The sequence below is a fragment of the Polypterus senegalus genome, chromosome 1 (genome assembly GCF_016835505.1).
Source record: "Polypterus senegalus isolate Bchr_013 chromosome 1, ASM1683550v1, whole genome shotgun sequence".
Lineage (NCBI taxonomy): Eukaryota > Metazoa > Chordata > Cladistia > Polypteriformes > Polypteridae > Polypterus > Polypterus senegalus.
The window spans coordinates 265965632-265979789 of NC_053154.1; the positions used below are offsets into that span (position 1 = coordinate 265965632).

At 39.2% G+C, this 14158-nt stretch overlaps 1 protein-coding gene across 10 annotated transcripts in view; it reads right to left on the bottom strand.

Annotated features, from left to right (window-relative positions):
* samd8 (sterile alpha motif domain containing 8) overlaps positions 1 to 14158 on the bottom strand; it is a 93828-nt gene that overhangs the window by 20887 nt on the left and 58783 nt on the right. For all 10 annotated transcript variants that reach the window (XM_039773354.1, XM_039773389.1, XM_039773372.1 and 7 more), the window contains 3 exons: positions 3310 to 3886; positions 3017 to 3112; positions 1977 to 2094 (listed from right to left, as the gene is read on the bottom strand). In XM_039773354.1, coding sequence (XP_039629288.1) covers positions 1977 to 2094; positions 3017 to 3112; positions 3310 to 3886 — 791 coding nt within the window. The remainder of the gene's footprint in view (positions 1 to 1976; positions 2095 to 3016; positions 3113 to 3309; positions 3887 to 14158) is intronic.

Below are 14158 nucleotides of genomic sequence, written 5' to 3' on the forward strand. Positions count from 1 at the left end.
GTGGCCAAAAGCAAAAAAAAAGTTTTTGTAATTTGTGTTACAAGTTCCTGTCTGTCTGCCTTCTGTTGGGTTACCTATACTTATTCATTTTGTTCTGGATTGTTTTGTGCGTCTGGATTGTCTGCCGTCTGCCTGTGTACATGAGGACTGTAAGTGGATTCATGGCCATCCTGCAAAGAAAGGAGCGCTCCTGAACCCGTCAACCCATCTTCACGATTTCAGGAACTAGTGGTAGGACTATCTCTACATTCCCATTCAACATGCGGATCTCTGGACTTTCTATTTCATCATTACATTTCATCCGTTGCCATTTTTATGATTTACTGTGCGTGTTTTGTTTGTGCTTTGTTGTATTTAAAGTGTAATCGCTGTAACGGGAACTGGATTGGTTTCATTGTTTTCATTTATTTTCATTAAATTCTATATTTTGCTTGATAACCGGTTTGCTTTGTTTTTTGTCACTGTTTGTGAGTGCATGCAGGTCGGGCCAAGGCTGTATGCGTCCCTATAATCTCCACCATAAAAATAAATAAATCACCATCTTCTCAACGGTGTGAATTTTAGCGGCACCAGACCGCTACAGCGTTATTCATCTCTCCTTGCTGCTGATTGACAGTGATGCATCTCCAGCTAAGTGTTCTTATGTTTTCTGTTTTGTTCCTCTTAACCCTTAAACCGCCACAACCAGTATTAGTCATTTCCCAGTGCCATTTGCGAGCACGCAGCAACTGATCAGTCAGTGCCGTACATTTGTTAAGCAGCCAGTTCATGACCACTTCCAGCCCCTTGTGAGCAGGGGGGCGAAACGCACCCCAAGAAGACACGAGCACTCCTCAAAAAAACCCTCTTAAAAAATGCTGATAGACTACTTTCACATTGCTCTCTTACTTGCTGGGCTTATTTGCGGCTGCTCTGTCGCGTCATACGCTTCCCGCATGACGCTATGCATACTTAAAAGCCTGAACAGCACCTGTCCTTTTTGGCTGATTGCTTTGTTTCTCTCTCCTCCCCCAGACATCCTCTGCTCCTGTTGGGGGTCCCGCTGCCGTTGTGCTCCCCTATGATGTTTGTCTATTCTTTAATTGAGAACTAAATGCAAACTGAGCTTGTTTTACTTCTGAAAGAGACATGTTTGTATGAAGTGTTTGAATAAAGTTCCTGTCTCTACAATCTCCTGTGTTTCTGTGCAATTCTGTGACCAAAACGTGACCCCCCTGCAGCACTGCAGCCTCACTGTCCCTGGGATTGAGCCGCTGCACTAGACTAGCCTGCAAGCATCAGCGCTTACCTCTGTGTGCTTGAGTGCAGCCAGTTCAAACGCAGTTGGCTCAGTGATTCCCTGAGTTTCATCCATGGTGTCAGTTGCACTTTGTACATATTGTTCCAGAGGTTTTTAAAATAGTTTTTACAGTTCATTTGCAGTGTATAAAATGATCAGTGTTGCAGTAATTGTGATGCTCTTTGCATGAAAAAAAATGTGTTCCATTAAAATTTCACTTTTTTTTGTGAATTGTGATGTTTACTTAAAGTGCAGCAAAAAAGTATTTGGCGTTCAGGGATGCATTAACCCCCAAGTATGTGGCAGTTTAATGGTTAAAGCCCCAAGATGCCACCGAAACGCCCTGCACCTTCTAAGGCAATGAAAACGCGCTTGAATGAATGACAGTACATCGGTATTTTACATTCTAGCACTGCAGGAGATATAGCAGTATAGTACTGTACAGTATACAGGTTTACTTTCACATTCTTTTTTTAGGTAATGTATTAAGCGGAGTTTGAAATTAAATTAAAAGTGTTTTGGGGGCATATTTAGGGGTTTAAACTATAAAAATAGGCATTTTTTTTAAGCACATCCAAAATTTGCGGTTTTTTGCAATTTGCTCTAGGAATGTCACCCCTGCGAATTTTGGGGGGTGTACTGTATACACATTTCAAATAAATATGCAAATAATAAATAATTCTGAAAATGTACACACCTTTCCAGAACACTGCAAGTGTTGACCAGGGACAGATAAAGATGTTACAAACATTGTAATACAACGCAACATAAACACAGTGCCCATGAGGCTACTCATTCTACGTAACAGAATAGACCTGGGAGAAAAGAAACAAATAACAGAAAATACAAACTGACATTATAGCAGCTAAATAAGAACATAGAGTATAACAATCCAAAAAGAAACTGTTCAGATTTATGCAAATTCACTTCATGTATTAATAAATTACAAAGCCTTGTTTAATATACAAGTCTTTAATACAAATTAAGAATGCTGAACAAATTAAATCTTAATGCCAAAAGTTTAAAAATCACACATAAACTGAGTGCAACATTAAATAAGAAAAACAATTTAATAGAGTAACATTGAAATGTTTGGTACAGCATATTGATCATCTAACATTAAAGCAGTAATTAAAAAATGAAAAAGTCACTTCATATTTCTCTACTATATTTAAAATGGTCCTAATGTTTTGCCCTTGTACAGCTATAAAAATTCAAAAATACACTTCCTCTAGAACATTTTGCTAAATAGTTTGAATGTATGACTTGTAGCTTACTTGCCTTCCGCGGCAAATAAAATTAAATATATGGTAGAAGGCGTCTTTTCCTTTAAATAGAAAGAATGATTTTGGTTGAGATACGCCTGTATCAACCTAGCACAGGTATGATTTACCAGTGTTTTCTCCTTCCGAACTGTCATATTGCAAGGTTTTTTTTGAGGTTCAGTAGTCTTTTAGTCATTCGACGATTTTAACTTCTGCCGGTGCAAAATACTAGCCAAAAGTATCAGCAGAGACATGGCATTAAATATCTCAGCTAAACAGAGGCCACTGAATTGAAATGAAAATGTGTCCTTTTAAACAGAGGATCAATCTACTCTCCATAACAATTTAAAAAATTATCTGATTATATGAATACTATGAAGAAGATACAGTAGATTTAGTAGCAATAACCGCAATTTCAACATTTTTTTAATTTAGCAGTCTTTACAGATTATTATGATATATATGGTTTTACCTGTGTTTATGAAGAAGCAATACTAACAACCATATTGTGCATAGAATAATACCACAAGCTTCAGCCATTGCAAAGGCCCATGGTATTCTAGGTACACTGTAAAAGAAACACAAGAAACTGTGGTAAACAGTACATGACACATTTACTTTTATTTTACACCCACAAGTCCATTCCAATAATTTGGAAAAATCATTAGTCATTCAAAAATTAATTCACAAATGAGTACATTTTCTAATTTTAGATTTTAAAAATTGGGGTAAGCCAAAACACTAGTATAATCAATGTTCACATACCTGTCCAAAAATATGTCTGGTAAAGGTGGGTACGTCTGCATATCAGGCACTCGCTCGTGCACTATAACCATGACAAAGGATGTAAATCCAAACACAAATATTACATAAATACAGCTTAGAACAGTTTTCCAGTACTCAGGATCAAGCCTTCGCTGTTTATTTTTCCCATTTGAATATTGGTGATACTGCTCACTACTTAGACTGGTAATAGTATTATCATAGTCTCGGGAAGGATCACCATTACAAAGCCAATCATTTGCTGACTGAGAAGACAAGCTATGTCCATAAGATCCAACAGACCAACTTTCACAACCAAGTTCTTCTAAAATATCAGTGTTCTGCTTTTGAAGTTTGCGAATTGAAACCATCAGCCTTTTGATATCCCCTAGAACTTTTAGTTCAAGTGGAGGAGAACGGAGGTCATACTCTGTCAAAGTCAATAAGGAAATACCATCAAGCCTGTGCTTTTCACACAGTAGTTCAACATAGTCACGGAAACCCTCATCTTTAAGCCACTTGGCTACATTTTTGGTTGTCCAGCGGCGTATACTCAGCTGACTCATTGTCATTACTTTACCTGTGAAAAAGAGAGAGAAAAAAAAAAAAACACAATTACATGTTAGTGTAAATGAAAAACAAAGTAGGAAGATTTTGTCCATAACAAACATTTTTATTTTGAATACAACATATGGAATTTATGTAGTATCAAGACTTAATTAGCAAAGGCGTCAACATTCACTGTTACTTCAATTAATCATCAACCTAAGCTAATCAAAAAGCAGTAAAGTGGTCATTTTATTTTCGTTTTAAGCTTCCTAATTACACTTCCTAATCACAATAGCTGTGGATAATCTGCATATAGCATTTTAAGTTTGCATTAACATTTATAAATAATTTGTCCTGATGAACTTTCAGTTTGTTAATGTTTATTTAGATTACTGTAATTTGAAGAATGTCAAATAAATAACCAAAGTAATTTTTTATAAGAACTTGGTAAAAGGATAATGTAATAATTTATATCATAATATATAATTATAATGTAATCCAAGTTGTAATAACAAGATGTTACATCATTGTGTATTGGGATTTAAAGTGAAAGTGTCACTGGGTAGTTGCAACGGCTCAGTATCTACTAAATACCACCACCTTTCTCAGACTTTTACCTGGGGCCAGCCCAGTAAAGTGCCTAACAATACTGTAGTTAAGGAGGATTGAAGAGGGTGTTAAGACCACTACCTGGAAAATACAGGTTGCCCTGCAGCAAATGCAGTACTGTACTTATTAGCAGATGAATTTAATAAAACGAATACATTATTCAGAATGACAAAGAAAATCAAATATTTATAATATTTAGGTGATAAAACATTTATAGTATCTATCTATTTATATTAGATATACGTGTTTCACATGATGAGCCCAGAATTAGGGCGAAACACGTGTCGCATACTCTTTACATTATTTGACAGTAAAACTATTTCAACCATTCTATGATCTGCTTCTCGTAACTGAAAGAGGGCACAACGTTAGCCGACTTGCTGACCAACCACAAGCATTACCTGGTAGGTAACCACCCATACAATCAGATTGTGATTCAGACTACGAATGCCTTGAATATATTATATATCATACCAATTAAAATCACATAACAAAACATACTTATAATATACATCTATATACAGTATACCTATATAAATTTGTATATGTCTATATTTTTATCTACAGTATATCACACCCACATGGTTTGTGATTAGTGCAGTATTGAATCAAAAGCTTTGTTTTTTTCCTATAATTTTATTATGAAAAATACACCAGGTTTGCTGCCTGTATAGAAAACATATACAGTCCCAACCACAATTATTAGCACCTCTGCTGAAGAAAAAAAAAAGTTGCACAAAAACTGAAGAAAATGTATTCAGAGAAAAAAAAGAATCCCTCATTAAGAAATAATTATTTTTAACAAAACTACATATGCCACTCCTAGAAATTCTTATGAATAAAGTGTAACTGAAGCATTTTTCCCCCCATTTATATATGACTTTTTTAAGTTCATCAGAGTTTGCAGGAATGTTTCAAGCAATTAACCAATCAATTAAGTTAATCAATTAACTTCTTATTCCGCTGTGGTGTAAATATGAGGTAACATTGAGGTCAGATTTCCTTATCAATTCATCAACATGGGAAAGATAACAGAACACACAAGTCAAATGAGAGAAAAGCATGACGACCTTCATAAGTCAGGTAATGGCTATATACAGCAATTGCTATTCGGCTAAAATTGCCCATATCTACAGTTAGAGCAATAATTCAAAAGTTAATATCAACTGAAACTGTTACCAACTCACCTGGAAGAGAACCCAAGTTTATTCTGATCCCACACACGGTGAGCAGGATGGCAAGAGAGGTTAAAAAAATCCCCAACAATTATTGTTGGAAAAAAGTATCATTTGCAGCAATCAAGTCTCCAAAACTACCATCAGATATCACCTCTATGCCAGCAGATTATTTGGAAGGCTTGCCAGAAAAAATCATTTCCTATCATTTAACCACACACATAAATGCTCAGAGTTTGCTAAACGCTACTGAAACACCAGTTTAAACTGTGTTCTATAGTCAGAAGAAATGAACATTGAGCTTTTTGGCAACGAACACACAAGGTGGGTTTGGTGCAAAAAGAAGGTTGACTATATTGAAGAGAACCTGATCCTTAATTTCAAGTATTGTTGGACTTTCTGTGATGTTGTGGGGATGTTTTTATGCAAAAGGCTCTGGGAAACCTTGTTTAGGTTGCAAGTAGGGTTTACAATGCAAGTAAACAATTTTTAACAATTGTTGGTGTCACAAACTATTTGTTGTTGCTGTTTGGCTGTCAATTAGATGCAAATCTGTTTTATGATATGAGGAGACAAGAAAGAGTGTCTAAAAATTTCAATACTTTAGCTCAGTTTCATTAAAAATAATTTATAACCATCAGTCCAATACAAAAAGTTGTCAAATTCTTGTGTGTATGTAATATCCTAAAATCGGCAGAAAACAATTTCCACCGCTAGATGGAGCTATCCTCCACCCATCAAGTAATTCATATGTTGGCATGTATTTGTACAAGTACAAATTGCACACTTGTGTATGTAGGACACTTCTAAGACTATGGAATTCTTTCACAATTAAAATATTTGCTTGAATTGTTATTGATACCTATGGATTTTGATAATAGTCACTTTAATAAAAACTGTTTTATTTAAAGATTTTTCAAAGAATAGGGTTTTCCACCCAACAATCAATATGTACCGGCAAAAATTACATTTATATTAATCCGGCAAGTTGCCTGACATGATGAGACATTTAATTTATGCAAAAACTGTACATAATGATAAGTTTTTGTTGCATATGTTCAGACTCTGCATTAGATAACTTTTTATTCATTGTCATTTCTGCATAAAATAATAATTTAAAAAAGAAAAAATAATATTCTCAGACTTGCTTAATCAGCTTTAGTGACATGGATATCGAAAAAGCATCAAGTGTAAGGCAGGATCCCATCTCAGAAAAGGTACCAGGGCATCACAGGGCCCATTCACATTCAAGAGTGTCATTCCAAAGCCATCGATTAGCCTAACATAATACTGTATATACAATGTGTGGACGCAGCCCGGACACAGGCAGGCAGACATGTTGTTCATCACCACCACACGTTTATTCACAACTATATTTACAAGCTCAAAAGTGCATACAAGAAACCCCCACACAGCCCTGGCCACACAACGCCAGCCTCGAATGATGGGAGACGGCCCCTTTTATTTCACCCCGGATGGGCTCCAGGCGTTTTCCGGCGCTCCTCCCTGGACACGCCCCAGTGTGGCGGAAGTGTCGGTTGTTCTCCCGGAAACTCTCCGGGTGTCCCTTCTCCTCTTCCCTCCAGCACTTCCTGGTGTGGCGGAAGTGCTGAGGTCCAGGGTCCCCAAGGCATTGGGGTGCCCCCTGGCGGTGATCACGGGTCCCTACAGGGTTGGGCTTTCAAGCCCCCTCCCCGTGGCCCCCAAAGCAACCAGGATGGCGGCCCCCACGTGATCCAGGGTGGGCATAGACCCTCTTCCGGTCCCTCAAGGCGTCCCGGCCGGGTCGTAGCCCCTGGCATTCCTGACAAATGTTACAAGTACAAAAAGCCTACAAAGTAACAAGTGAACATCTTAATGTGCTGACCTAAAACGTGCTGAGAAGGTAAATGTGCCTGTGCCTTCAGGATCTACAGAATAAGCAGTAGTAAAACAGATTTACATTGTAGTTTCTAATTAAGAATGTCTCTTTATTATATGTCTTTATTATTTATATTTATCACAATCAAAAGAATAATAGCCATCAGAAACACAAGCCTTACAAATACTTTTGTAGGTAAACAGTAAGAGCTGTTAATTTGCCAAATTAAGACAGAGGGGAGCCTAATTTGTGCTACCTGGAAGGATATTACACTGTATTTTCCCTAACTCACGTTTCAAAATTTGCTCATAAATTAAGTTTGGATTGCTTAAGCATGTACACTGCACATGAAGACTGAAATATTTCATGACTCATGACCGATTTCACCAATGAAGCAATTATCCTGGCACAATATTAGCAATGAGGAAAACCATAACACAGTTATTAAGTTTGATAATTTTCTGAATAATCTCTTACATTCAAAGTAATATTTTTCCTTTAAATATGCATTTTGGAAATAAGGTTACAGAAATTAATATGATTTATAGGACTGAATTTATAAGGCATTACAAAAATAATGTGATATAAATTCAGACCAAAATATTATATTAATTCAGTGCAACTTTAAAATAATACTGCATCAGAAAAACAAGACATGATCAAGCTTTGCATGAGTTTTCTTTCTTCTGTTATTGCTAGCTTGTGCCAATATAAATATAAATGATGATATAAATATATAGAGAACTAGGGAGCCCTGCCCCCTGCTTGCTTCGCTCGCCTACTACGATGTTTCTATAGAGCACGGTTTTCTTTAATAAAAAAGAGGCATATTTCTTATAATACATCATTTAAACTCACCTAAAGGATTATTAGGAACACCATACTAATACGGTGTTTGACCCCCTTTCGCCTCCAGAACTGCCTTAATTCTACGTGGCATTGATTCAACAAGGTGCTGAAAGCATTCTTTAGAAATGTTAGCCCATATTGATAGGATAGCATCTTGCAGTTGATGGAGATTTGTGGGATGCACATCCAGGGCACTAAGCTCCCGTTCCACCACATCCCAAAGATGCTCTATTGGGTTGAGATCTGGTGACTGTGGGGGCCATTTTAGTACAGTGAACTCATTGTCATGTTCAAGAAACCAATTTGAAATGATTCGAGCTTTGTGACATGGTGCATTATCCTGCTGGAAGTAGCCATCAGAGGATGGGTACATGGTGGTCACGAAGGGATGGACATGGTCAGAAACAATGCTCAGGTAGCCCGTGGCATTTAAACGATGCCCAATTGGCACTAAGGGGCCTAAAGTGTGCCAAGAAAACATCCCCCACACCATTACACCACCACCACCAGCCTGCACAGTGGTAAAAAGGCATGATGGATCCTTGTTCTCATTCTGTTTACGCCAAATTTTGACTCTACCATTTGAATGTCTCAACAGAAATCGAGACTCATCAGACCAGGCAACATTTTTCCAGTTTTCAACTGTCCAATTTTGGTGAGCTCGTGCAAATTGTAGCCTCTTTCTCCTATTTGTAGTGGAGATGAGTGGTACCCGGTGGGGTCTTCTGCTATTGTAGCCCATCCGCCTCAAGGTTGTGCGTGTTGTGGCTTCACAAATGCTTTGCTGCATACCTCGGTTGTAACGAGTGGTTATTTCAGTCAAAGTCGCTTTTCTATCAGCTTGAATCAGTCGGCCCATTCTCCTCTGACCTCTAGCATCAACAAGGCATTTTCGCCCACAGGACTGCTGCATACTGGATGTTTTTCCCTTTTCACACCATTCTTTGTAAACCCTAGAAATGGTTGTGCGTGAAAATCCCAGTAACTGAGCAGATTGTGAAATACTCAGACCGGCCCGTCTGGAACCAACAACCATGCTACGCTCAAAATTGCTTAAATCACCTTTCTTTCCCATTCTGACATTCAGTTTGGAGTTCAGGAGATTGTCTTGACCAGGACCACACCCCTAAATGCATTGAAGCAACTGCTATGTGATTGGTTGATTAGATAATTGCATTAATGCGAAATTGAACAGGTGTTCCTAATAATCCTTTAGGTGAGCGTATATGCTACACTGTGTTTAATATAATTAGTAATTTCTGACTAATACCAATATTTATTTTATATAGCTCCATTCAAAGACTTCAACTCTACAAGGCAGACTATAAAAACAGTAAAAGTACAATTTTAAATTTATGTCTGAAAATTATTTTCAAAAGCTTTCAGCCTTGATCCTAAATTGAGTGAATGGGACCTTTTTAATTTCTAGACCACTTTTACCAAAATTCATTTAGATGTTTGATATTTAAACTTTGATTAACTATCTATACAGATTTAGTTTGAAAAACCTATGCTTATATTAAGAGCAGGATAAATTAGTTTGAAGTCAATATTAATGTACATGCTTTGTAAAACAAAAAAAGTAAAGTCAGCCCTTAATGGAAAAAAACACAACACACCATTAATGCCTTTTTAAATTGAGCAGGTTAAGCAGAAATGACTACGAAAAAAAATACATCAGAAAAAAAAATGGCAGGGGATATGAATGTAATATCACGTTATTAATGAGTGATCTTTTAAGAACAGCAGATGAAGATATCAACCTTATTTTAAAAAGTGCATCCAAATATGAGGAATGTAAATAATAACACAAGCCACAGTTTAGATAAAAAATAAAGACCTTTGAACAGTCTCTACTCCAGCATAAACTACATACTTAAGTCTTAAAGATATATTATATAAAAGACACCCCAAATAAACAAATGACACAAAAACATTATACTTGTCCATTTATTAATTGAGGAAAATGACCCAGAGTTACATACTGTATGTGAACACTTGCTATCAGTAGCTAGTGTGACCCCCTTGTGCAGCAATAACTTCTTCATAATGTTTCCAGTAACTTGGTTGGCCATGCATTTTGGCTGGGAAGACTTATCAATTTATATTTGCAGAACTATTCCAAATCAGGGATGTTGGTGGGCTTTCATAAATGAACTGCTTGCTTCAGGTCCGACCACAACTTTTCTATAGGATTAAAGACAGGGCTTTACTTGGCCATTCCAAAATATTAAATTTCTTTTGCTTTGACAATTCTTTGGTAGAATGATTGGGCATTTAGGGTTTGTATCTCGTGGTAATGTGCACTTCCTCTTGAGCTTCCAGTAGAATTTGCTGATACAATTCAGACACCATAATTTTATTAATGATGGTAAAATATGCTGTTCCAGAGGCAACAAAGCAATTTCAATTTCAATTCTTTATTGTAATAAAGTATCTATCTATCTATCTATCTATCATGTGTACAAGTACCATGTACAAAAAAATGCTTGCTTGCATATGCCCCTGCAGACATTGACGATAGACAAAAAAAACCCCACACACAATAAATAAATGAATATAATAAGTAAATAAATCAAACCAGAATCCTAGGAATAAACACAGACAGTGGCAGAAGTATATGTGCAGGTAGCAGTGGAGGTGGCACAAGGTTACTGATTGTTCACGAGTCTGATTGCAGTTGGGTAGAAACTGTTCCTGAACCTGGAGGTGCACGTACGAATGGACTCTAGTGGCTTCCCCGATGGGAGAAGGGTGAAAAGTGACAGTCCAGGGTGGCTGGGGTCCCACCTGATACGGTTCACTTTCCTGAGACAGCGTGTAGTGTGGATGTCATGGATTGCAGGGAGCCGTGTGCCCATGATCTGCTGTGCTGTGTTCACCACACACTGCAGAGCTCTGCAGTCCTGAACTGAGCAGTTGCTGTACCAGGATGTGAGGCATCCTGTCAGGATGGATTCCACAATACACCTGTAGAATCTGGTACAGGGTTGTGGGGGACATCCGGTCTTTACTCGGTCACCTGAGGAAGTAGAGGCGCTGCTGGGCTTTCTTGACTACTGCTGCAGTGTGACTTGACCATTTATGGTCATCAGTGAGGGTGACTCCGAGGAACCTAAAGCTGCTGACCTGCACCACAGCCTCACCTCTGATGTTAGTTTTGCTAACGTTGTGGGTGAGGTTGTTGCCCTGACACCATTCTGATCAGTCCTTGCTGATCAGACCTATTACAGTGGTATCATCAGCAAACTTGAGGATGGTGTTACAGCTGTACTTAGCTACGTAGTCATGGGTGTAGAGAGAGTAAAGCAGGGGGCTCAGCACGCTGCCCTGCGGGGTGCCAGTGTTGACAGTGATGATGGAGGAGGTGAAGAAGTCCAGTACCCAGTTGCACAATGAAGAGCTAAGCCCCAGATCCAGGAGTTTAGCGATGAGTTGGGATAGAATGACGGTGTTAAATGCAGAGCTGTAGTCCACAAACAGCAGCCTGGCATAACAGTTCTTGTTCTCCAGATGAAATAGGTTTGTGTGAAGTGTCATGGAGATGGCATCCTCTGTGGACCTGCTGCAACGGTAGGCAAACTGGAGGGGGTCCAGACTGTCAGGGATGATGTCCTTGATGTGTTCTAGCACCAGTCTCTCAAAGCACTTCATGGCTATGGGACTAAGTGCTACTGGGCGGTAATCATTAGGGCAGTCTACTTTATTTTTCTTTGGGACAGGGATGATAGCTGTGTGCTTGAGGCAAGTGGAGACAGATGAAACTCTCAGAGAGGTGTTAAAAATATCCGTAAAGACAGTAGCTAGTTGGTCGCAACAGGTTTTTAAAATGCGACCTGAGACTCCATCTGTATCTCCGGAGTGAAACGCACTGCTGCGCTCACGAATCCGCTGACATACTTCAGCACACATCCAGGGCTTCTGGTTGGGAAATACGTGTACAGACTTTGTGGGTACGCAGTCATCCACACATTTCCCGGTGAAGTCTGTGACAACTGCGATATACTCATCCAGATTTTTAGAGGACTCTTTGAAAACATCCCAATCCACAGATTCAAAGCAGTCCCTAAGTTTCTCCTCCGCTTCCGGGGTCCAACAGTGCACCTCTCACAAGACCAGCTCTGCGTGCTTCAACTGCTGCTTGTAAACAGGGAGGAGAAGCACAGAGCGGTGGTCTGACTGCCCGAAGTTCGGCTGTGGGAGCAAGCGATATGTGTTTTTGTTTGCGGTGTAGCAGTGGTCCAACGTATCAGCTCACCTGGTGGGACAGGAGACGTGTTGGTAGTATTTGGCGTAAACAGCCCTGAAGCTTGCTTTGTTGAAGTCCCCGACAATGATAACCAGACCTTCGGGGTGTGTGTTTTCACAGTCCGTAATGAGACCGTAGAGTTCCTTAAGTGCGGTGCTGGTGTTTGCTTGTGGGGGGATTGTAAACAGCCGCCATTTGTACAGCTGTAAACTCCCTAGGCAGGTAAAGCGGCCGGCACTTGATGATCAAACACTCCAGGTCCGGTGAACAGCGTTGTGAAAGGACTTCCTCATCCGTACACCATGCGTTGTTGATGAGGATGCATACCCCGCCACCTCTCTTTTTCCCCAGGGGTGACCGTCCGATCAGCACGGTTTATAGAGAAGCCGTCTGGCTGGACAGCCAAATCCGGTGTGCAGGTGGTGAGGCAGAAAAACACAACAGTCACACAGATCTCGCTGAAAACGAAGTCTACCACGGAGATCGTCTAGTTTGTTGTCCAGAGATTGGGATTTGGCCAGGAAAATGCTAGGCAGTGGAAGTCGCAGTCCTCGGTGTTTCATCCTCGCTTGGATCCCGGCACGCCGGCCAAGTTTTCTCCTTCACGTCCTCCAGGCGTGGTCGGGTGTTTTGTTTGGTCTCGAATTATTGTGGCAAGCAGCCCCTGGTCGATAACTTAAAAAGAAGCGACTTGTGCCTTTGCTGCTCCGATGTTTACCAGTGTTGTACAGTCATACTTAATAAAACAGCGAACAGGCAATACAAACAGCAACAATAACAAAAATACCGACACAAAAACGAAAAGTCTGCGAGGAGCAGCACGCAACACATCGACTCTCTCCGGCGCCATGAGTGGCAGGGTTAAACCATAATACTGCCACCACCATGTATCAGAGAAAGGATAAGGTTTTATGCCGGAATGTAGCATTTGTTTTCCTTCAAACAGAACACTTCTCATTTAAGCCAAAATATTTCTATTCTGGTCTTGTCTGTCCACAAAACATTCTTATACTAGCCTTGTTACTCATCTAGATGGTCTTTATCAAACTTTAGACAGACAGCAGTGCTTTTCTTATAGGAGTAGTGGCTTTCTACTTGTAACCCTGTCATGTACACCATTGCTGTTCAGTGTTTTGATGATGGTTGGCTCACAAACAACATTAGCCAAAGCAAGAAAAGCTTTTAAATTTTTAAATGTAACCTTGTAAGTTCTCGGTGACCCCCGGAATATTACATGCCTTGTTCTTGGAGTGATCTGTGTTAATCAACCATTCCTGGGGAGGGTAATGATGGTGCCCATTTGTAAATGATCTGCCTGATAGTGGACTAGTGAAATCCAAACTCTTTAGAAATCTAACCTTTTGCAACTCTTTTGAAAGAAATTTAGTAACCTCTTTAAGACTGGTGCAAATCAACTATTTTTTTTGAAGTACTCTCCTTTGATCAAGGCAAGACACCTTTACCCAAAGCTATGTGCTGAATATCTTACTGGCATTGAAGACCCAGATTTATGTTCTTTGAATAAAGCAGTTCACAAAGGGTTTTTTTTTTGTTTTTTGT